Source organism: Echiichthys vipera (assembly GCF_963691815.1).
Source record: "Echiichthys vipera genome assembly, chromosome: 15".
Lineage (NCBI taxonomy): Eukaryota > Metazoa > Chordata > Actinopteri > Perciformes > Trachinidae > Echiichthys > Echiichthys vipera.
Genome location: NC_139840.1, coordinates 11329142 through 11351097, shown reverse-complemented (window position 1 = coordinate 11351097; position 21956 = coordinate 11329142). Strand labels below are relative to the sequence as shown.

Here is a 21956-nt window from a genome sequence, read left to right as displayed (position 1 = left end):
GACAAGGTGAAGTAAAAAGCATTACCGGACGCAGCCCTCCAGTTCCCGGTCACATGCTAGTCAAGCTGGATCAGCTGACACCGTCCAGCTTCTCCTTTTGATGCTCTGTCTCCTCCACCGACTAAAAGCTCGTCTTCACGTCGAATAGTTTCTTTTTCTCAGCGTTACTGGCGTCATTTTGTTTTAAATTTGAGCGGAGTATATCTCTCTGACCCAGCAGGTTAGACCTCCGGATAGATGCTGTTAGAGTGGATGATGAACGGACACGCTATTCTGTACACGGGGGTCACTTTGGCCTTCTGGAGCACCATACTCATCGTCGGTAAGATTATAGTTTTGCTTGAAAATTAGTCAGAATATTGTAGTTATTGAATCAAATATCATGTTCCCTTCACTTATGCAACAATGACAGTGTAGTCAGTCGTTCGTTCTTCATCGCAAATTGCGTTTTTGTTTTGTTTGACAGGTACACTTTGGTCCCGGCTAAACCCTGGGACCAGAGTAGTTGCGGCTGTTTCCATTTGTTTGCTAGCTAACGTTACTAGTGATCCATACATGGTAGTAATTAATACCCAGAAGAGCCCAAAACACCGTTTTCCCCTACATGTTAAAGACGTTGTATGTTTTATCGCTAATATTTAAGACAGGCGAACAGAGTTAGCTGCCTGTCGCTGGCTACTTAACGTGAAACTATGTCAGCTAACGTTAGCTCAGAGCTAACAGCTTCCAGCAGAAAATGTCAGTTTCAAACGTTGGATAACGGCGTTTGCGGTTATTGTTGACTAGTTTCAGACTTTGTTTAACTGGAGTATTGGAAGGACCCCGAGCTGCAAGTCTTTTATTCGTTAAAGTCATATTTAATTTGGCTAAGCTAACGTTAGCTGCTCTTGTACATAGCTGACTGACTGAACGGTCCCATCAGGAACTGCGGCAGTTCTCACGTGAGAGTGAGCTATCCCACTGAAGTTATAACTTCTTTCCAGGACTTGTAGCACATACATGTGACACTGTTTCACACATGGTGGTTCAGGGAAATAGTCTCTTATTGACATACTGTAAATGTCTCTCACGCATACAGGTACACCACCAAGCTTACTTGTGAATATGCATGCACCCTTTTCCACTTTAACTTTTTATTATTGCTTGTTTGTTTCCATAGGTATCTGCTATACCATATTTGACCTTGGATTCCGTTTTGATGTGGCATGGTAAGTAATCTTGGAATCAAGCTGCTGTCTGCATTTCACTCCACAATCAGGATTATTGTCTTCCAACAATATTCATTGTGGACTCAACCACCGGCCCAAATATGAAAACCTTCTTTTTCTTACTCACCTGGCAGAATAAGCCAGGCGACAGGATAATATTTTCTGTTTATAGTGTTTCTTGATTTAAACTAGAACTGCAACAGGTAGACTATTTAGTTAATTGATTCATTTGTTAGTCATTTTTTTCCCCGAGCAAATACGCCCAACATATGTTGTTTTCAGCTTCTTAAATGTTAGGATTTGCTGCTTTTTTGGAATGTTCAGTGTGATAGTTGATGAAATATCTTTCGAGTGTTCATTTTTGGCATTTTATTGAAAAATACATAAGACAAACAGGCCCAAGAGACAAATTGTTATTATCAATAAATTGTGGACTGAGCAAGAGCAGTGTGCAGGATCGTCTTTTCTCAAGACCGAAGGGATACTTCCCAACACATCTGCATCTGACATAGTTGGGAATATATCCTTAGGAGAGAAAAAATGATTTTATTGACAAATAATAGATGTAGTAATAAAATACCTGGAAGCTAGATCAATGATAAAAATAAGCATTAGTTGAACTGACTCAGCTTTCTCAGTTGAATGCTTTGAGCCTTCCTGACATTATTCCCTTGCAGAAACGTACATGACAGTATCACGGTAACAAAACTCCTTTTCCGGGATTGCAGATTGTGAGAATACTGCTATAGTGCGTTACAACAAATACTAGTTTCAGGCTGTTCGGTGTTGCACAGTACTGTTGCTAAGTATTTACTTTCATATTGCTGTGACAAATTCTGGGCCTGTCCTTCTCTTTGAGAGGTTGGCACTTGCATGTTTTCATGTGACTGTACAAATGTCAGTTGTTTTTTATTATATGGTAGTATAAAAGACGATCAAGTGATTTTTGCCTTCAGGGACTTGTCTCAATTACGGTTAGCCTGGTTAAAGGTCATTTAAGCATTGTGTTGCAGTAAATATTAGAATAGATTGTTGCATTTTTAACTGAATATGCATTACCAAATACATTTTGGGCAGATTGTCATTTCTAATTGGTCTGTACCTACTGTATTTTTAAAATCAGTCCTGTTATTTTCTGTCCTCCTTGATCTATGTCTGATGTGGCCCTGGTTTGGATTTTGGGAGGCATGTCAGTGGCCCACTGATTAAACTAGTTTCTGCCATCAAGTTTGCTAAGGGCAACATTGTTGTGGTTGTGTTTGTGTATTAGTTTCAAGTGGTAAATTCATCATTTTAGGTGAAGATATGGTAGCTCACATTTAGATGAAGCATAAAGTGGTATAAGCAAGTGAAGACGTTTTTTTACTACTTTTACAACACATACTGAGAAACAAAATGCCTAAAAACAAACACATTAATGTTTTGCTGCTTGTACACGTTTCTTTACTTTTTAAAGTCTCATTTTCACCTTTATTTCTTTGCTTGCAGGTTCCTCACAGAGACTTCTCCCTTCATGTGGGCCAATCTGGGCATTGGCTTGGCCATCTCTCTGTCTGTGGTGGGAGCAGCCTGGTGAGTACCTAACAACAAGAAGCACAGTTTAAAGTGGTATTGGGGATGTGTAAGCCAAGTTGGTACTTGAAGGCCTAGAGTGCACTGGTTGTTCATAAAATAACTTCCTCTTTCTTGTAACACTCAGGGAAGTACATCATGTGTAAATGTGGGGCTGGAAAATGTTAGACATGGCAACATAGGAACACCGTTGAGTATCTTTTGGATACAGTTGTATTCCTTTTTTTGTGTGTGACAATACACACTGACAAAGCCAGACTGATGCATAGCCTTATGTCGCTTTATGTCTTTGGTTAAAAGTTGCACTTGAACGCACCATAAAGACTACAGTTGAGGATCTGCAGACTACTGAGATGCGTGTTCACCTAGCCCCCACCACAGCCACTTCTGGTTGATCCAATAAGGAAGTGCCAAAAACGGCAGTTCTCCTAGTTTCCACTAGAAGTAGTTTGCACAATAGAGCAGTTACTCATTGACCCCCATGTTAAACAGGCCGTTTTCACAGCATAATTAAACCTGTTTTAGGTCTGGTACAAAAAACATTCTAGTCTGTAAGTTAAGGTCATATCTTCATGACAACACTGAGGGGGGTGAATCTTTTTGTACAAGGCTAGTTTTTATTTTATTGGAGGTTACATTTTATGAATAATTAGGGGAGTGGCCTCTTGAGTGACAGCTAGCTGCTGGTCCTCACTTCTCCTCGGAGGCTAGTTGTCAGGATAAGCATGCTAACTCCATCATCTCAACCTGGACTGCGGTCATTCGTGAGGTGGTGTTACTATAAGTGACAAGATGGTTTTCTCTTCGATCAACTGTACCAACACACAGTTTAGGAACTCAACGTGTAGAGAAGCTGCCACTGGGTGAAATCATTGTTTCACCACCGTGAACAGCCAGTCAGAAATATCTCCCTAACTGACTTCCTATAATGCAGATTCAGCAAGCATAATAAGGCTGAACAGCTGCAAATAAAGGGAAAATTAAAGCCAATGGTGTGCGAAAAACACTTAACACTATAGTTAAGGGCTTAGCCTCTGTTGGCTTGGTTAGTTTGGGTAAAGAAGGCATATTTTATCTATTTAGTGACTAAAGATTATAGAGCCTGATTTCATTTACAGATGACACTAACGCAGTGTCTCTAATCTAATGTTGAATCACTGATATCTTTCATCATTAGATGGACATCTGGCACACTTCCTCTTGTAATATATACATGTCATTTAACATTTTTTGGAAGTACCTTACTGGTTCTCCATCCACGAGTATCCCAAAAATCTGTTTTCGGTTTTATGTTACTGTGAGCTGCCTCATGTTTAGTCCTATCCAATTAGTAGTTCTTACTTTAGTTGCCTCTATGATGGCAATGATGGGCCTCTACAGGGTGAAAACAAGGACTCTTGGCCATGCAGACAGGAGGAGCCGGGGATAGAACCACCAAGCTGTGACGAATGTCTCGCTCTTTCTTCAGAGCCACAGCCACCTTAATCCTTCTTATCACTTGGTTGTCATCTGTAATGTTTTAGATGTTGTGCTGATTTGTTGTTTTTGTTTTCCAGGGGGATCTACATCACTGGTTCAAGCATCATTGGCGGTGGTGTCAAGGCTCCAAGAATCAAAACCAAGAATTTGGTCAGGTAGGCTCATTCAAGCACAAAGAACTTTACCTTTTGTTGTTATTTGCTGTTTTTTGTTTGAATTTAGTTGTGTGAGTTTTCCTTTTTAATTGTACTTTCTCACCTAGTACCTCATTTGTTCTTAGTGACTGATGTGAAGTTGCTGATATACCACTGCAATTTACCTTTGGGATTAGTAAAGTACTCCAATAATTTTGAATGTCCTATAGGAAAATATATTGTGGTTGCATTCCTCATGGTCTAATGTAGTAGCCATTTAACCTGCAAATTCTTCTCAAATTTGAAGTACAGCTTTATACCTGTGTTGGGTGACGCTAAAAAACACATTAGACAATCCCTGAGTCCTGCTCCTATTAGCCTTCCCAACACGGTCTAACCAATGAATGAGCATCCATGAGAGACTGTCAGGGTATCCAGTGAATTATATGTTACGATGTAGTGACTTGGGAGAACAAGCTGCCAATTTAATCAAATCACTTCTTACTTTGTGTTTTTTATGTCTCCCTCTAGCATCATCTTCTGTGAAGCTGTAGCCATCTATGGGATCATCATGGCCATTGTAATCAGCAACATGGCGGAGGTAATCATAAGCATTTCTGCTTGTTCATGCACTTATCCATTTTGTCTTTAGAGGGGATTTCAGACAGGGAACAGCACAGTTATACATCAAAGCATTACATGTAGTTATGGGACAGAAAAAGGTTTTAAATGTCTTTTGAAAACAGAAAGTATGTTTTTTTTTTTGGCTCTGAAGATAATCTCTTTTATCTCATAGAGCTTCAGTGGAACGACCCCTGAGACCATCGGGGCAAGGAACTACCAAGCTGGTATGAAAACAGACAAACAGCTACTTAATGCAAGACAGTAAAGATGCTTGGAAAACCAGACACATCTGAAAAATAAGCCGATACATCTGAAACACATCAGAAATAGATTTTATTTCTACTATACTAACGTTCAGTGTCATTCTGTTGCTCTGGTTGGGTATAGGTCACATTTCTAACACGTTGCAGTATTCAGGGTGACTTCCTTTTCATTTTTAACACATGAATTTAATGTAGACAATGACGCGTCCAATTGTATGCATTACTTATGGTATCAAACGGTAATAAAAATCTTAAGATTCTTGAAACATTCATTCTGAATAGGTTTTAAATATGGATTACTCAATACATTTACAACATCAAATGGATTTTGATAGCTCTATTAACATGTATGGACCCCAAGCTTAATTCACTCATAATGCATGATGTATGAAAAGATAGTAGTACTCAAATTTAAGTAGATCAAAGAAATGAGTATTTTGCGATAACTTCAAATCAAATATTTCTTCATGTCTGATTTCCAAACCTGATGGGGAACAGCCAGTTGCACAGCAGATTATTCACAGAGGTCTCTTGACTTACTTGATTTCCGTCCTCCCAGGTTACTCCATGTTCGGAGCCGGTCTGACTGTGGGCTTTTCCAATCTCTTCTGTGGCATCTGTGTCGGTATCGTGGGCAGCGGAGCAGCATTGGCGGATGCCCAGAACGCCAGCCTCTTTGTGAAAATCCTCATTGTGGAAATCTTTGGGAGCGCAATTGGCCTGTTTGGAGTCATTGTAGCCATTCTGCAGGTGAATTAGACAGGCTGCTGCGTTGTTCTTTTGTGCTAACAGTCTGTCTTTTTAACTTAAATGAGTTAACCTTCCACAGCTTTTGTCTGCAACAGTGGTCAAAGATAGTAATTATTTTAACAAAAGTCAGGCTGGATCTATGTTGTGTAGATTGTTATAATTCATTCTTCTTTAATTTTTCTTCCTCAGACGTCAAAAGTAAAGATGGGTGACTAGAAGATGCATTCACACGCTGAGAAGAAAGAAAAGACACTGCTGGAAAAAAACATGGATTATTGTGTAAATACATCGTAAATTATTTAAATGTCTCTATTTGCCTGGTATTGTTTTTAACCATCATTTATGCAAGAGTGGTACACGCACGGACACAGACTGTCTTTTCTTGAAAGAAACATGAATGTTGGCTAAGAAACGTGGAACAAAAATCACCAGAACTATCCTACAGTACAGAATAAGGAGTCGTACAAGCAGAATGTACATGGTTTCCTAACAGCAGCCAGTCCGTAGTCTTGAGAGCTGTGCAGACAACTTGCAGCGGTATCATATAGATTGAATCGTTCTCAATACGTACCGATTCATCGAGGTTGGGACATCATTTTTTTCTGATCACTCTTGGATGACTGATGAGTTAAAAAATGACACCAGAGTATTTGAAAATATTTGTGTGTTTGCGTGTGTGTGTGTGTGCGTGTGTGTGTGTATGCTGGACACGTGATCTTTTTTTTTGTTTTTTTTTCCTGTGAAGCATGAGGGTGTTTACCATTGTCTTTATTACTGTAGCCTGGTCTGTCAGTTTTTTTTTGTAACTGTTCTTTGCTAATAATAAGCAAGTGGTCCTTAATCCACGCCATGGCCCAAATACAGTATTTGTCAGACGTCATTCTGCTGATGTGACAGAGAATCAATGAAGTTTTGAATTGGAGTGCTGATCTGTGATCTTTAGTAGGGTCATTGGACAGTTGGATGTTCTCTTTGGGAGGCCAAATGGAGTATGTCAGCCTGTTATTCAGTTCCCCTAAAAATTATGGAGCTTACTTGAGACTCACGGGCCTCCTGAACATAGCTGCCGGCCATAACTTCCTTGTTTACCCTGTTTTTGTTTTGTTTTAACCTGGTTCCTTTTCAGATGTTTGAAGGATGAAGTGGCCACAAAGGTGGGCTGTTCAGTGGTCCCTAGAGGCGAAGCACTTTTCTTTGCTATCCTGTCCCTCAAGTCACTATTGAACCTTGCGTTCTCTTTATTTTAGAGAGCATTTCAGTTATTTGTATAGTAGTAGTATGACCATACACTTAATATGGTGGACTGTTCCTCTGACTTTTATTTTAAGTAATCTCAGGTGGCCTGGCACCCCAAACTCCAACACACAATTAAACATCTTTATGGATACAGATTTTTAAATATCCTTATTTTACACAGAGATCACCTTCAACAAATCTTTTTTTTATTTTATTGAACTGTCTTGTATGTAAATCTGAAAACGTTATCTGTCTTTCTAACATTCCTCAAAGAAGCTTAATGTGCGTGTAAAGCCGAGTCTTGTTTGTGGGTATAGTGCAATTGGAATGACAAAATTAGACTCCTGCTCCATGACAACAAAGCCATCATTAAATCTTTGTCATCAAAGTTTTCATTTGCTTTTCATCAGCTGGAAGTTCTGCGGTGTTTCAGCTGTTTTCTATTGATGCTGACTCGTAAATCTGGAGAAACAGATTATTTTCCTGAACATATGGCTGACGGAAGAATCAAGCAAAATGCTTGTATGGAAACACATTTGGTAACACTTATGTTCTTGATGCATCATTCCACAAATTAAGATGACAGACCATGGCGAATTGTATTTTGTCTCCAATCTTTCCTGTAATCCCCCCCTCTTCAACTCTCTGGTGGAGTCCTGAATGAGTATAAACATTGAATCTCAACATGGGGAAACCAGATTGTCTTTAATATATCTATAGGCCTCCCAATGGTGTCAAAGCAACAAGATCGTTTTGATGGTTTTATAATTAAACCGAGATGCAACTCCAGCATTCCTTTGGTAAATTGGGCTCTGTACCAAACCCCAGGCTTTCAGTGAGTGTAGTTGGTACCGTGTGTGCATTATGTTGATGTGATGGTTATCAGAAATTAAATTGTTTTGACCTAGTGTACGATACAAGAAACAGATCTTCCTTCTGGCTTCATAAATGTCCTTGAGAAAATAAAGTTGTCCAATCAACATCTTTTGGGTTATTTTCTAATTTATATACATGATCATGTTGTTTTGTCAGTCCTGTTAGATGTCCAATCATCGTAGACGGTGCTGTGTACTGCTGTTTGAAATAAGCTTTGTGTGACCCGGGCTGCTGATACTTGTCTTGTTCCCTGCAGTGTTTACTTGTTTCCACTAGATGGAGCAGAGAACCACGGTATCTGTCCTACTGATTAAACTAGTGCTGTACACGCTGAAGACTCAACTGAGAAAACGATGAGGCACACATCTCGTGTTATCATTCAACATATTCATTTATTGACTACTGAAGCTCTTGTTATGGTGTGAAATTGATTAAAACCACATAACTGTTGAATTATTTAAATTGTTTCTATCTTAAAGTGCTCAAATATGTTTTTTTTCTGTTTCAGAAGATTGCTTATACTTATCAGCATACTGAGTAAACAGTCAACCTAATCGTATATAAATAATCTAAAATCGAATGAACAAATTCAATAAACAACACCCGATATCAAATGTGTTAACTAAATGAGTAAGAGTGGTCGGCAAACCTTTCAAATATTGTCATTAAAGGTTAAAAAAGGCACAAACATGATGTACCATGTGTTATGTTTGTATATACCAACCATATTTGGTCTTTGCCTGATGCCACATGTTTTATGGGTGTTTCACATTAACATCAAATGACTAATGGCTTATTCCATTTTAAAGAAACTATACAAAACTTGATCTAAAAAATCGAATGACTACAATAAATAGACAACAGGTGTCTTTGTAAACCAAGCTCATATGCCTTATTAGTCAAAATCCTTTAACATATGACTTTTAAGTGCTAAAAGACAAACAAAACAAAGTAAAACAAAACAAGTAGAATGACTATGCATACAAATGTGCATTTGCAGTAGAAGTAAACTTAATTATTCAGACTACTTTTGATAGACCAGCCCATATGTGTGAATATAATTGTGATGCCAGACTAAACGGAGTAAAAGTGTCATAGTAACCAAGATTAGCCAAGTCGACTAATCGAGTAAGCAGGCGGACTGGAACCACCCCGCGTTGTGATGTAATTAAGTCATCCAGTGCAGAGTGGCTTTTGGTGTTTGAATTTTCCTTTTGATGCTGTATTGTACAACACATTTAATCTTGTCATGTTAAGGCCAGTGAGTTTTTCAAAAAAATTATATTCAGAGAGAGGTCTGCCCTCATATTAATGGTTTAAGAGTTGCTCAAGAGCTCAAAGTTGGACCAGATGCCTAGTAAGAGCGGAAGCAACCATACAAACTGCTAATAAAAAAAATAAAACATGGTACTCAAAGGTTTCCCCCAAAATAATTTAAATAATTTGGGGATAAACAAAAAATATAAAGAGGATATAAAAGATGTTTATCATTTTATTTAGTCATTTTTATCTTTTCCTACTGTCTTGGGAAAAACTTTGTAACATCCAATAAAAAAAAATCATTATTATTTAAAAAACGTTTTAATTTCCTGTATGTTCGTATGTTTCTGGGTAAAGTAGGTTACCAAATGAAAAGCTTCCTTTCTATCAGATGAGCAGAAAAGAAAAGAAAACGCGCTTTCTGGCCTGCCCGGGCTTCCGTAGACAGCAGAAGCGAAGGGACCTGCTCGCTGCCTCAGCCTCCGAGCATCAGCATCCTCTTTTCTCTTTGCTTTCTTATCATCCTCAACTAAACAGCGGGGATGACGGAACATCATGAGGATAGCATCTCTCCACTCACCGGTCTGCGGTAGGATATCGTCACGGGTTACGTTAGCCGTTTTGGCTAGCGTAATGCTACACAACATGAGGCTTTCTTCCTGATGAAGAGCAGACATAATAGCCTGTCCCTGGAAACGAAAGGAATAGAGTTCTCCATAGCACAACGAGCTGAGCTTAACCTCTGTAGATTTTAGTGCTTTTGTTTTGTTTTGTTTTGTTTTTTTCTCAAACATGTCTGGCAACAGAATACCCATTGGCAGCTTTTTTTGTTAGATTTCCCCCCCTCCTCGACTGATGTGAATGAAATCAGTCTCCAGTGAAGAAGATGCAAAGATAAAAGTGTTCGCGTGACAACATCGAGGTAGGTGTTCCGTCTGCTCTCTGGGATGCATTGTTTCACTCAGCATCGCATCCACGCTTTTCCTTTGTTTCCATCCAGCCTGCATACGTCTATCCTGCACCCTTGTGTTTTTTATTCAAGGTTTGGATATTATGGGAATATGGTCGCGTGAACTGTCCCCTTACCCCCCTTTTGTTCTCATGCATATTTCCGTGAACCAGCAGCATCTTTAACACCCGCCATACTAGGCTTTACTCAGCCTCCCTGCACTGCTCTCCTACTGTAAATGAACCATCCCAGCATACAGACTGCTTAGGGCAATATTAAGCCATGCAGTTTGGGTTTAATCTAGAGCTTTTAAAAGTCTTAAAAAAAAAAAATCCACTCTTTGCACAACAGCTGGTTGAAATTGCTGGCACTGTTTCCCTCCCATTTAAAAGAAAGGATGCAGAGTAGTATGGACATCTCTTGTCTTACGCTCTGGTCACAGCAGAGCACACTGAGAGCAAAGTGTGCACAGCCAGCGATGAGGGAGAGAGAGAAAAAGAAGAAGGCGAGGAGGGGGTTTCTTCATTTTGAAGCTGAACCTAACCAGGCATTTACACAGAAGCTCTGTATCCAGACCATAATTCAATCTGACATCGCTCTCATTTATGACACAGCATCTCTTTAGGGCTCTGGAGTCTATATAGGAGCAGGCGGACTGGAACCACCCCGCGTTGTGATGTAATTAAGTCATCCAGTGCAGAGTGGCTTTTGGTGTTTGAATTTTCCTTTTGATGCTGTATTGTAAAACACATTTAATCTTGTCATGTTAAGGCCAGTGAGTTTTAAAAAAAATATATATTCAGTGAGAGGTCTGCCCTCATATTAATGGTTTAAGAGTTGCTCAAGAGCTCAAAGTTGGACCAGATGCCTACGGGAGCAGCTAATGAGTATTTTCATTATTGATTACTCTGCCGATTATTATCGTGATGAATCATTCTATAAGAAGTCTGGAAATAGTGAGAAATCATCCATCGCAATTCCTTCAAGCCCCAAGGTGATGTTATCAAATTGCTTGTTTTGTCCGACCAACAGTCCAAAACCTAAAAGACTTTCAGTTTGCCGTCGCATACGTCAAGAGAAGCAGAAATTTAGAAGAACGCGGGAATGCCATCAGACAGTCCTTCTTCCAACAGTGATCTGAAGCTGTTAGCGATGTTCTCGTCAAAGCCACCAGACACCTGTGACAAAACAGTAGCTTTTACCTTGCGTAACACAGGAGTTGTAGGTTGTTTGTTTGTATTATTCTGTGACTTTGGTGAATGCTAGTTGCTAGTGTAGGCTACATTCTATAGCAACTGGCTTGGTATGTGTAGTAAGCCCAGGAGGGCCTATGTTATTGTGAATACTATTATTTATTATTTATTTATTATTTATTCATACAAATCAATTTGAATTAGAATGTGTAGTGCCTGGCAGAGCAACTTATTATTCAGCTCAGTGAATACGTGGACAATCCACAGATGTTATGTATATAATCGGTTGTGCATCTCATGGACGTGAACACAGCCTGGGAGAAAGCTTCCCACTCGTCTGTTCTGGAGATTTTTGACTGCATCACAGGTCATCGTGAATAGAATGTCTGCTCAGTTGTAGTGGATTGATAGAGCTTTTTCATTTGTCACAGCAGGAAAAACAGCCAAGACTAAAATGAATGATGGATGAATTCCATTTAGCGGCTTCAGTTTCCGGATCCTGGTATTGTGCATGCTGTGTAACTGTCACTGTCATGTCCTGCTGGGACACTTGAAGAAAACGTAAGCTATTGTTAATGGAATTAGTAACACTTGCACATTTTCTTCTGTGACAAGTCAAAATGTCTGCTATGATCATGTAAGGAGTCACATTAGGTGCTGAGATTTATGGACATTTTGAACATCTACAATAAACAATTTCTTTCATGTGTTGGTGTAACTGTTGGTGTGTGTGAGCATACTTCTGTCAGATGTGATTGGATTCAGGCTTCTTGCCTGAATGTATCTGTCAGCCTATTTTCTGAAAATATATTTACCCAAAGGATGAACACATGGTGATCATTTTGCTGTTTTTGTTCACTGAATTGAAGTGGGTAGGGTGGGCTCCTAACTAAGTTTGTATGTAAAGTCCTGGTGTGCACAGGAAGTCACCTTGACATTACAAACTGCCAAAAATAAGTTTTACCGATTAATTAAACTTCCAGTCCTTTGTAAATGTAGGTACATTTAATTACTCTATGCATACATGGATAAATCTGTGTTTGTGGGCTTTAATTATAGCAGACTGCTGTTGTTTTCAGGCGATTTAATGAAGATAAACTCTGTCTATGACCACAGAGCTTGGAGCTGGCTGGCTCCTTCCAGATTCAGGCTTCGGCTCACTTTGCCCTCCACCAGTACCCCGGAGCCGGCAACTGAATATCTGAATATTCGCTGTTGATTAGTACCAAATGTCTGGAACTATTTCTATCGGCAAGTCATCCAATTATATTAATTAAGTGTGACACACTTTACAACCTCATGGATGTGTGATGGCACCATAACAACTAACAACTATCACCATTTTGTTCTTGGTCAAATGACCACAGAAAAACAGTTCAGTGTCTGTTTTACTCTCATTCTATTTCTATGATAGCAACTAATCTCTACGTGAGAATTAGCTTCTGAGTCGCAACTTATTTTCATTTAGTGATCGGGGGAACGAAGTGAAAGGGACTGAGGGTTTATATATCTTAATGATAAGAAAAGATAACTCTGGACACCCTGTAAAAAGATTATGTCAGTCAAAAACAGCCTCCTGTTCGCTGTAGCTTGGCTGTTATGTCACTGTTGGAACTGAGCTCAGCTGTGTAAATACTATGATCAGCTCCTCCACAGTCATTTTTACTCTGCTCAGTCCTGCTCGGCTGTGGATTAACTTGCTTCGCTCTTTCACAAAGCTTTATGAAGTACACTAGAGCAAAAACTGCATGTTTCACATTGGATTCCTCAGGTTCAGTTATTCTCCTTACCTCCTAACAAGCTAAGATTTGTTGTCACATGGGAACCAATCAAGGGGTCAAGTTTAGAGAGAGAGTGTGCGTGTGCGTGTGCGTGTGCGTGCGTGTGCGTGCGTGTGTGTGTGTGTGTGTGTGTGTGTGTGTGTGTGTGTGTGTGTGTGTGTGTGTGTGTGTGTGTGTGTGTGTGTGTGTGTGTGTGTGTGTGTGTGTGTGTGTGTGTGTGTGTGTGTGTGTGTGTGTGTGTGTGTGTGTGTGTGTGTGTGTGTGTGTGTGTGTGTGTGTGTGTGTGTGTGTGTGTGTGTGTGTGTGTGTGTGTGTGTGTGTGCGTGTGTGGGTGGCAGGTAACCCTGGCTCCTCCATTCTGCATCTCTAAGTGTCCTTACTATTACTACAGTATTCTTGACTACCTGCCAGGGCAATGAAAACACTTCATATAATTTGATGACGAAAAAAACACCTATGTCGCCTTTGAAGGAGTTAAGATGGCGATCATTAATCGCAACGTTCCTGTTTTTCAAATCGGGCTGTGCACCATCGTTTCATCTGTCTTTCTGGCCTATTCTGCAATGTTTCCACTATCATGAGCTAATAAAATGCAAAAAATACATGCCATCCCCATGGGCGACAGGGCGATGTAAATAAATGCTTAGAACTTTTGGGAAATGGTTTTCATACTGTGATGATAAGACTCCATGACGTTGCTGCTCCCGGCCAAGACAGGGCCCCACATTTAACCCCCCCTGTAAAACCACGTTTTTACGCTCTGCTTTTGTACAGATTAAACAAAAAAGATACAATTTGTTAATTATTGAGCTTTAAAGGTGCCAGCAGACAGATTTTCTTACATTTAGACAGAACCATACTAGCTGTTTCCCCCTGTGTCCTATCTTTGTGCAAAGCTAGCCTTAGTAGATAGACCAGGGATAGACATGAGGGTTGCAGCAATCTTCTCATCTAACTCTCTGTAAGAAAGTCAGTAAGCCCAAAATGTCAAACCATTCCTTAAAGGCATTGGAGTTGTCTTATAGCAGACAACTGCAGAAGATGACTCCTTCAGGGCAACAGCCTGTGATCAGATAACTTATTTGGTACAGAGCAAATGTTAATAGAAGGTGTAAGGGCCGCAGTACTGCTGCAGACCCACTTGTTAGTAACACATTTTTATTAGCTTTTATTACAGGCCAAAGGAGCTATCCCTCAGTTTCACCATTTTAGGTTTATCTGATATGTCTCTTTCATAACTAAAGATACTGATTTACATGTGTTTCACTTAGAAAGGTTAAATATTGCCTTTCGAACTCCAGCTATTCACTAAATAGTGTGAGGAAAACCAACATCAAAGGATCAGGTGGATTAAACCAATGTCTATTGAAGGCATAATTGACCAGTTAAGCCTTAATGTCACACTGATGTACGTATCAAGCCAAAAAACAAACAAACGCATTTAAATAAACTGTCCTCATCTCACTCCCTCTACCCACAATCCTTCTCCCAGTGAAGCCTTCCTTCCGCTGAAGCATTTTATTTATTTCTTTGCTCCAATGCCAAATGAGCAGCTGGATCAGAGAGAGAGCGAGAGAGAGAGAGTTTCCACTGTAGTACATAGATTGTAGCTACAGACGAGGACTTTGTTGTATTTGGAAAACACAAGTGCAGTCTACATTCTGAGAATGAACATTGGAGGAGAAATTCCTCGAATGGCTTTGTGCATGGGGCTCAGCGTTATAGAACTCCCATCAATTGCTACTCTATTCTGCTGTGTTTCATTGATTTCATCAGCCTCAAATTTACAAAGAAAAAAGAAAAGCAAAAAAGGGAGTGGGACCTTTCAAACAAAGCAGGGTGCACTTGATCTTCGATGAGAGAAAGCAGAAAGCAGAGCAGAGAGGCAATGTGATATCAGACTTTTAAACAGTCCGACCTCTGTCAGATCACAGACAGTCGAGAGGCAATTTAATATCCGCATGGGTAGAGCTGAGTAGAGAAGGGTTGAGCGCAGACAACACTGGAGTTTTGTTCTTATTAGCTCTGCTTTTCCTCTCGTCTCTTCTGCTCTGCCTCCCTCCAGTCAGCTCTTTTCATCTTTTGCTCTTTTCTTTTTTTATCATCGGTTCAGTTTATTTGCTTTGTTGCGTCCGTGAAATGCATGCACGCGTTCACATGCTTCATTAGGTGTAATTTGTTTATCCCAATAATCAGATAACCATATTGACTGTTCATTATTACTTACATAATAAACACTGAATAACTTTCTCTATAGTGAGCAGCAAATTAAGATTTCACTTACTTTGGATTCATCAGGTTCAGTTTTGCATAACTGTAATTTAAGTGAAGTATAGCAGTGTACATGGGCATTTCTTTTTTGTTCCCCTCTAGGAAGTAAAATAATGAGCAGTTGGTTAATGAGCAGACATTTCATTTTTTTTAAAGACGTTCTAGCGGTACTGGTGGACCTCATGGGTGGGGGCATTGTAAGTCGATCCATCACTTTAATCCGGACTAAAAACTCAAAGACTTTGATGATTCCTGACTTTTCTTCTAGTTTCATGATCAGGTTGACATTTTTGTTTTTTATTTTAATGTCTCTACAGTTATTGGATGGATGTCAATCAAATGTCGTCCAGATATTCATGTTTCCTTCAGGATGAATTGTTATAACTTTGGTTATAGCATCATCATTAGGTCAAAATTTTGATTTGTCCAATATATTGATTTATGACCAAATATCTGCAACGCTAATAACATTCTCATCAGCCTCAGTTACACTTTGTGCTTAGTGCTAATTAGCAGATGTTAGCATGCTGACATGCTAAACTAAGATGGTGAACATGGTGAGCTTTAAACCTGCTGCTTAAAGTCCCTGTGAAATGGAAGTTGGATCGTCTTCAACTTCTGTACTTACTGTGACTTATTGCCCAGTGAACAAGTTACAAGGATTTAAATCAAATCCTATACATTTTATTGGCCTGTGAAAAAGTGGGCGTGCTTAGAGTTTTGCACAATACGTAGCTTCAAAGGGCTGTCGGCTACACACACACACACACACACACACACACACACACACACACACACACACACACACACACACACACACACACACACACACACACACACACACACACACACACACACACACACCCCAAAGAGGAAAGATGACAGAGACTTTCAACCTGCTCTACAGCGGCCTGGGCAGCACACGCAGACATGCCCGACCTCCCGGTACCCTCATGCCGCCAGCGGCCCGGAGCTACTCGCTCACCTGCCTACAAGAGATGCCATGTACCGCCCGCTTTCAGCCACACAGACTCAGCCAAAAGCCTCCCTTAAATAGACCTCAGACACGTTGCTTTGAAAATGAAAAAGTTGGTTACATACTGTAACCAGATTCTATGAATAAAACGTGTGTTTTTGCCAACTGATATCCAAGACACGTCTTTCCATCTCTCTCCCTATTGCATGGTGAAGGGCGGTTTTTATATGACCGCTGTGGCTAGCTAGTCGCTGACAGTCTAATTTGATCGGATTCATTTTTGGAAACGAGCTCATGATGAGTCATCAAACATTTGAAACTGTTTTTACAGGAACAGAAGAGACAGGGATTGTCACATCGCCCCAGCTAAGTGTTCCCCTCTTATTTTGTCAGCTTCTGTCCTGTGCTTTCTGTATTGTATTTTGTTACTCACCTTGTGTTTCTGTTCTAGGTCCATCACCTCCCAGTTCTGTGTCCTTCCCTCCTGTGCGATTACCTGCCCCGCCCTGATGTGTTTCACCGGTGTCTCATTGTCTCATCCCCCTGTGTGCTTAAAGAGTCTGTTCCCTTCACCTTCTGTGCCAGTTTGTTTAGTTTTGTCTATCGGTCCAGCGTTTGATTTCTTGTGTCCTAGTGTATGTTTCCAGTTGCTGATTTTTTTTGCCAGTTTTCTTCGACTCTTGTTGCCTTCTGGATCGATTACCGTGTACCGAACCCTTTTCTGAATAAACATTTCTCCGTGTCCAGCATTTGGGTCCAGCTCTGTCGTTCCCTAACAGGAATTTAAATGTAGACGTACTTAGTATTTTACATATATTTGGCATATAACAAGAGATAAATTAACACATAACACAGGGACGCTCATAGACTTGCTAGAACATTTATACTTGTTCCTGACAGGGTGGCACGTGTATGATAAAAATCGCCATTAAACTTGTCCCGTAGACCTTAAACCGAGATGATGTCATGCTTATAAAATTACTTCTATAGGAAAGTAATACAAATATTTCATCCTTAAGGCTTAAAAGGTTAATCATACAAACCATAACAATCAGCATTGTTGTATAAGGAGTCCTGTTTTACAGACGCTAGGCAGACAGCAGCTTGGAGTTCTACCTTGTATTGGGGCGAACTCACATATGTTAATTAGCTCTGAATGATGAATGATTTGCTATCTATCCTCGGTGAAATCAACTACTGGCTAAAACTTTCACCTCTTCTGACATGTCTCGATGACAGGATGTGGTTAACTAAATGCAGTTATGATTAGACAATTGCACCCTTTCAAATTGACATTTCAAAGTAGAAGCACTTATTCGTCCAGCCCTAATAGATGGCTAGAAATGGGTCATTCCTCTCCTCTCTGTGTGTCAGAGGACGACAGTGAGGGAGGGCACAGGTCAGAGCCCTCTCATTTATCATTTACCACTCCTCTCCATGCTTCACTTCTCCTTTTTACCACTATTTATTTGGTCTGTACTCTATCTTTCAGTGTCAGCGGAAAAACTGTACTCTTTGTCTTTCTCTCTGCGTCTATATAAATTAAAATACAGGCCCGGCTATATATTGCATTTGCGTCAACAAACACCTATCAAAACAGCACACACAGTACAAATCATGAAGCCCTGTCATTATGAACGTCACTGTAAACTTTCACATCTCAATCCTACCTTCAGGCAGGACAGACACATGATTTAGGCGTGGACCTGTGACAGCAAGTAGAGATGCTTGCTATTGATTATGTAATTTTGGCCTTGGTCAGACCCCTCTAGTGGGACAAATTTAGGGTTATCATGGGACTTCGTGGTCATGGTCCTTCTGTGGCTTTGCTGGAGCAGCTTGACTTTAGGTCGTGATCCATGTTTGTGTTGCAGCAACTGCAGTTTCTTCCCCCTTTGTGCCATAAAGCAATCAAGCAGATGTACAGTAAAACATACAATGTAAATGCAGTGTAAAGCTGACAGCCATTTGCTCTTCTGCTATGAAACAGCAAGGCTAAGGTTTTTTGGGGGACTACAAGTAATTATTCTGTTGATTACCTATTTACTATATTGAGTAAAACAATTATAGCAAAAGGGAGTAACGTGTAGCTTATTTTCTCTGATTAATAGTCTAAATTATTCCAATTTTAATGGTATTAAACAGATTAAATCAGCAAAATCATCGCATCTGAGAAGTGAGAATCAGTCAGTGTAATTTGTGTGATTAAAGACCTAAACTGTAAATTGTTATTTCATTTTATGTTGATTATTCCAACAATAGCTGTGTGCCTCAGTAGAGCTTTGTAGACTGGATTAAGGACATTGAAATAATTAGTGAGTACTTTGGTGCCAGAAAGGAGCATGGAGGAGATTGAATCATCAATACAGTCTTGTGAAAAAATTAAATTGCCCATGTGACATTATTAAATGTTGTGTTTTCCCTGATCAACGGTCACATATAAAACTAAAACATTCAGTCTATATTCAGAAGACAACCAAATAGTCGCATTTGAAAAGTTTGACCCAGTGATCTTTTGGGGCATTCTTGCTTATCAGACGTGTTTGTTGTTAATATCTCTGTTTTAAAAAATGAGAGAATGGGGGAGTAAGATCATATTTGTGTCTGATCATTTTTAAAATGTTCATGAGCTTTCATCTTAGTGCAAAATTACAGTTGTATTATTTATCCTTTGCTGAAACACAGACAATGCTACAATATGACAGTAGGTCACTTCCTGCACAATGTGTTGTATCGTTAGCGTCATGCCCTGCTTTTTACAAGACCTGACCCAGATCCTTCATAATGACAACGTGTACTATGCTCTGTCTTTGTCTCTCTGTTTCCATCCTTCCTCTCCCTCCCCCTCTCTCTTCATTTTTATGATATTACTCAAAGGCAGGATATAAATCTTCTGTGCAGACCCAGCAGGACTGTGCTTTTCTTTGAAAATTGATATGTAGTGTTGAAATATGATTCATTTTTGTCGACTTCAGATTAATTGCAATACCTCTGACTATATTTTATTCATGGGCCATACTGCTTTCAAGGGACCTCTTTTTGTGTACATTGAATGTAGATTTAGCTACTTTACCATATTACATTAGATGCACGCTGTTGAAGCTGGTAGTGTCAAGATAAAGATAACTTCTTTCCCACTGTGCACCGGTTGGGTTGTGGAAGATGAACTTGCCTGCAGCAAGATGTGCCAGAGCCATGAGAGAGCTCCGAGGCTCCACGCTATCAAGTGTAGCATGGCTAATGCATTTTTGACAAGACCGGGAGGGCTGGGTTGTAGGTTAAAACGCAAGGTCCCCCAGGCTCAAGAGAAAGAGGATGAGTGAAGGAGGAAAAGGAGAGAGGATCGAGAAAGAGAGAGTTGCTCTGGCTGTAGTCTTCTGGTCACAATATGAAGAAATATTACCCATATATGCATTTTTTTGTGTGTGTGTGGGGGGGGCTTAACCTTGGCTTATGACCAACTTTTTCTGATCATAAATCTGTAATAAACATTGTGTTTTGGTTTGCCGTCTATTTGATTTGAATGTATAAGTGCTTAGAAAATTATGATGGAAGTAAATGATGGCCATTTTCATGCTCTATTTAGGGTGGATACCATTTGTGACACATTTGTGCTCCCTCTGAAATACCACATTAAGACACCAAGACCTTGAGGTATTGAGAATTGCAGAAACATCTTTTTTTTTGGATGATAATATTGTATATGTTTTTCTTAGGGCAGTAGGCGTCAGTTGGGGGATTTGTAAGTATCGGAACTCTTCACACATGGATAAAATTGAGCTATTTGAATCCTCGCATCCATTCTCAGCTTTCCAGTCTGGTGTTAACCTAGCGGCTGTGGATGGAAATTACGTGATGAAAGTCAACCAAAGGGTAGAATTACAGGCAGGAAAACAATGAGTACAACAACAATTTAAAGTTGCTAATAAAGCAAAAATTTGACTTTTTTGGAAATACACTTGTGTGCTTTTTAGCGAGGGAGTATATAAAATAAGCAAAACAAGGCTTGTAGCCAGAGGGCTTCGCTGAGAACATATGCCAAAGTTCTGCCAAAGAAACACTGAGATAGAAACTCAGGATATAGCAGGGTGTGTATGTGTGTGTGTGTGTTCATTGTGAAGCACCTCTCAGTGCTGCTGGGAATGGACGGCCTTCTGCTCTCTTCCATTAAACCTGATTATAAATGATCAATGATGATGTCACTGACAGCTAAGAAAATCAAGGCCTGTGTACAGTTTCATAATCTTAGTTTATTTGACAAGCAAAGCTCTCGAATGCTGAACAGACAGTAATATAGTATCTATTTCAGCCTGTGGCAATTAATGCTTCCCTCTGCAGTTATAGATGTTTTCTTTCGTTTTCTGCATCTGCACCTGAATCACAGCTTTCACTCATCTTATGGCTCCCCTCCCCGTCCTTTGATCTCTCTATGATCTTCACATGCTGAGGTGCCCTTGAGCATGACGCTGATCTCCGAACAGCTCCAGTGTTGCTGTTCTGTACCTATACATGCAAGCAAACTAAAACTTCCTTGCAGAAATTATTAAAAGGCCAAATGTAGTTTAGGGGTGTCCCCGACTAAAAATGTTCATCTTAATCAATCTGATTTGTCATGTCTTGCCTAATCATCGGAATCAGTTTTTTTATTATTTTTTTGGCTCATGAAAAACCCTGTGATCCGGGGTGGCGAGCCATAGTCATGAAGCAGAGAGCGACAGCTGCACGTGAGTCCAGTGCTGCGTGGTCACGCGTGTCAGGCAGAGGGTTACGGAGGGATGGGATTTCTGATTTCTGATAGGCGCATCTTATTAAAAGTATTTGTTGTTAGAACATAAATGTGTTTTTTTTGTATCTTTCTTTGACAATTGCTGATGGTATATTTAGAACTGTAGTTTCACTTTCACGGCGCTGTGTCAGACTGTGTCGGATTAAACGTCTACAATGAAAAACAACAAATGGGCAAATATTCATATTAAATGATGCTGATGATTTAACAGTAGCAGACTGGTGTATTTCTGGCGCCCAGATAGATTTAAAGCCCAGCCAAGATGCACTCTGACGGTGCTGGATCCTGGATAAAACAACTTAGTCTAAGAGGGGGGGGGGGGGGGGGGGGGGGGGGTTATTCACGCATATTAAGGAGATAGATTAAAAGCACATGAGTTATTTTCACATTTTTAGCAACAGTTTTTGTTTAATAGCCTTATATTTATACCCAAATAGGCTATTTATTGTGGTTTTGGGAGAAACCAAGCATATATATGTAAAATCAGACATTAAACACCCCCAGAGCCAGAATGGAATAATCCATTGTTTCATAACCCCATTCTGCGCATTTTGCTAAGAGACTATGAGATTTGCAGTCGAATTAGGCTCCTCCAAGC

At 39.9% G+C, this 21956-nt stretch overlaps 1 protein-coding gene across 1 annotated transcript; it reads left to right on the top strand.

Moving 5' to 3' along the window:
• Positions 1-107: 107 nt before the first annotated feature.
• atp6v0b (ATPase H+ transporting V0 subunit b) lies at positions 108-8240 on the top strand. Its single transcript, XM_083927972.1, has 8 exons — positions 108-322; positions 1160-1208; positions 2697-2780; positions 4337-4414; positions 4925-4994; positions 5190-5241; positions 5840-6030; positions 6220-8240. Exons 1-8 carry the CDS (start codon positions 238-240, stop codon positions 6244-6246), a joined length of 636 nt encoding a protein of 211 aa, XP_083784098.1. The 5' UTR covers positions 108-237; the 3' UTR covers positions 6247-8240.
• The last annotated feature ends 13716 nt before the right edge of the window (positions 8241-21956 follow it).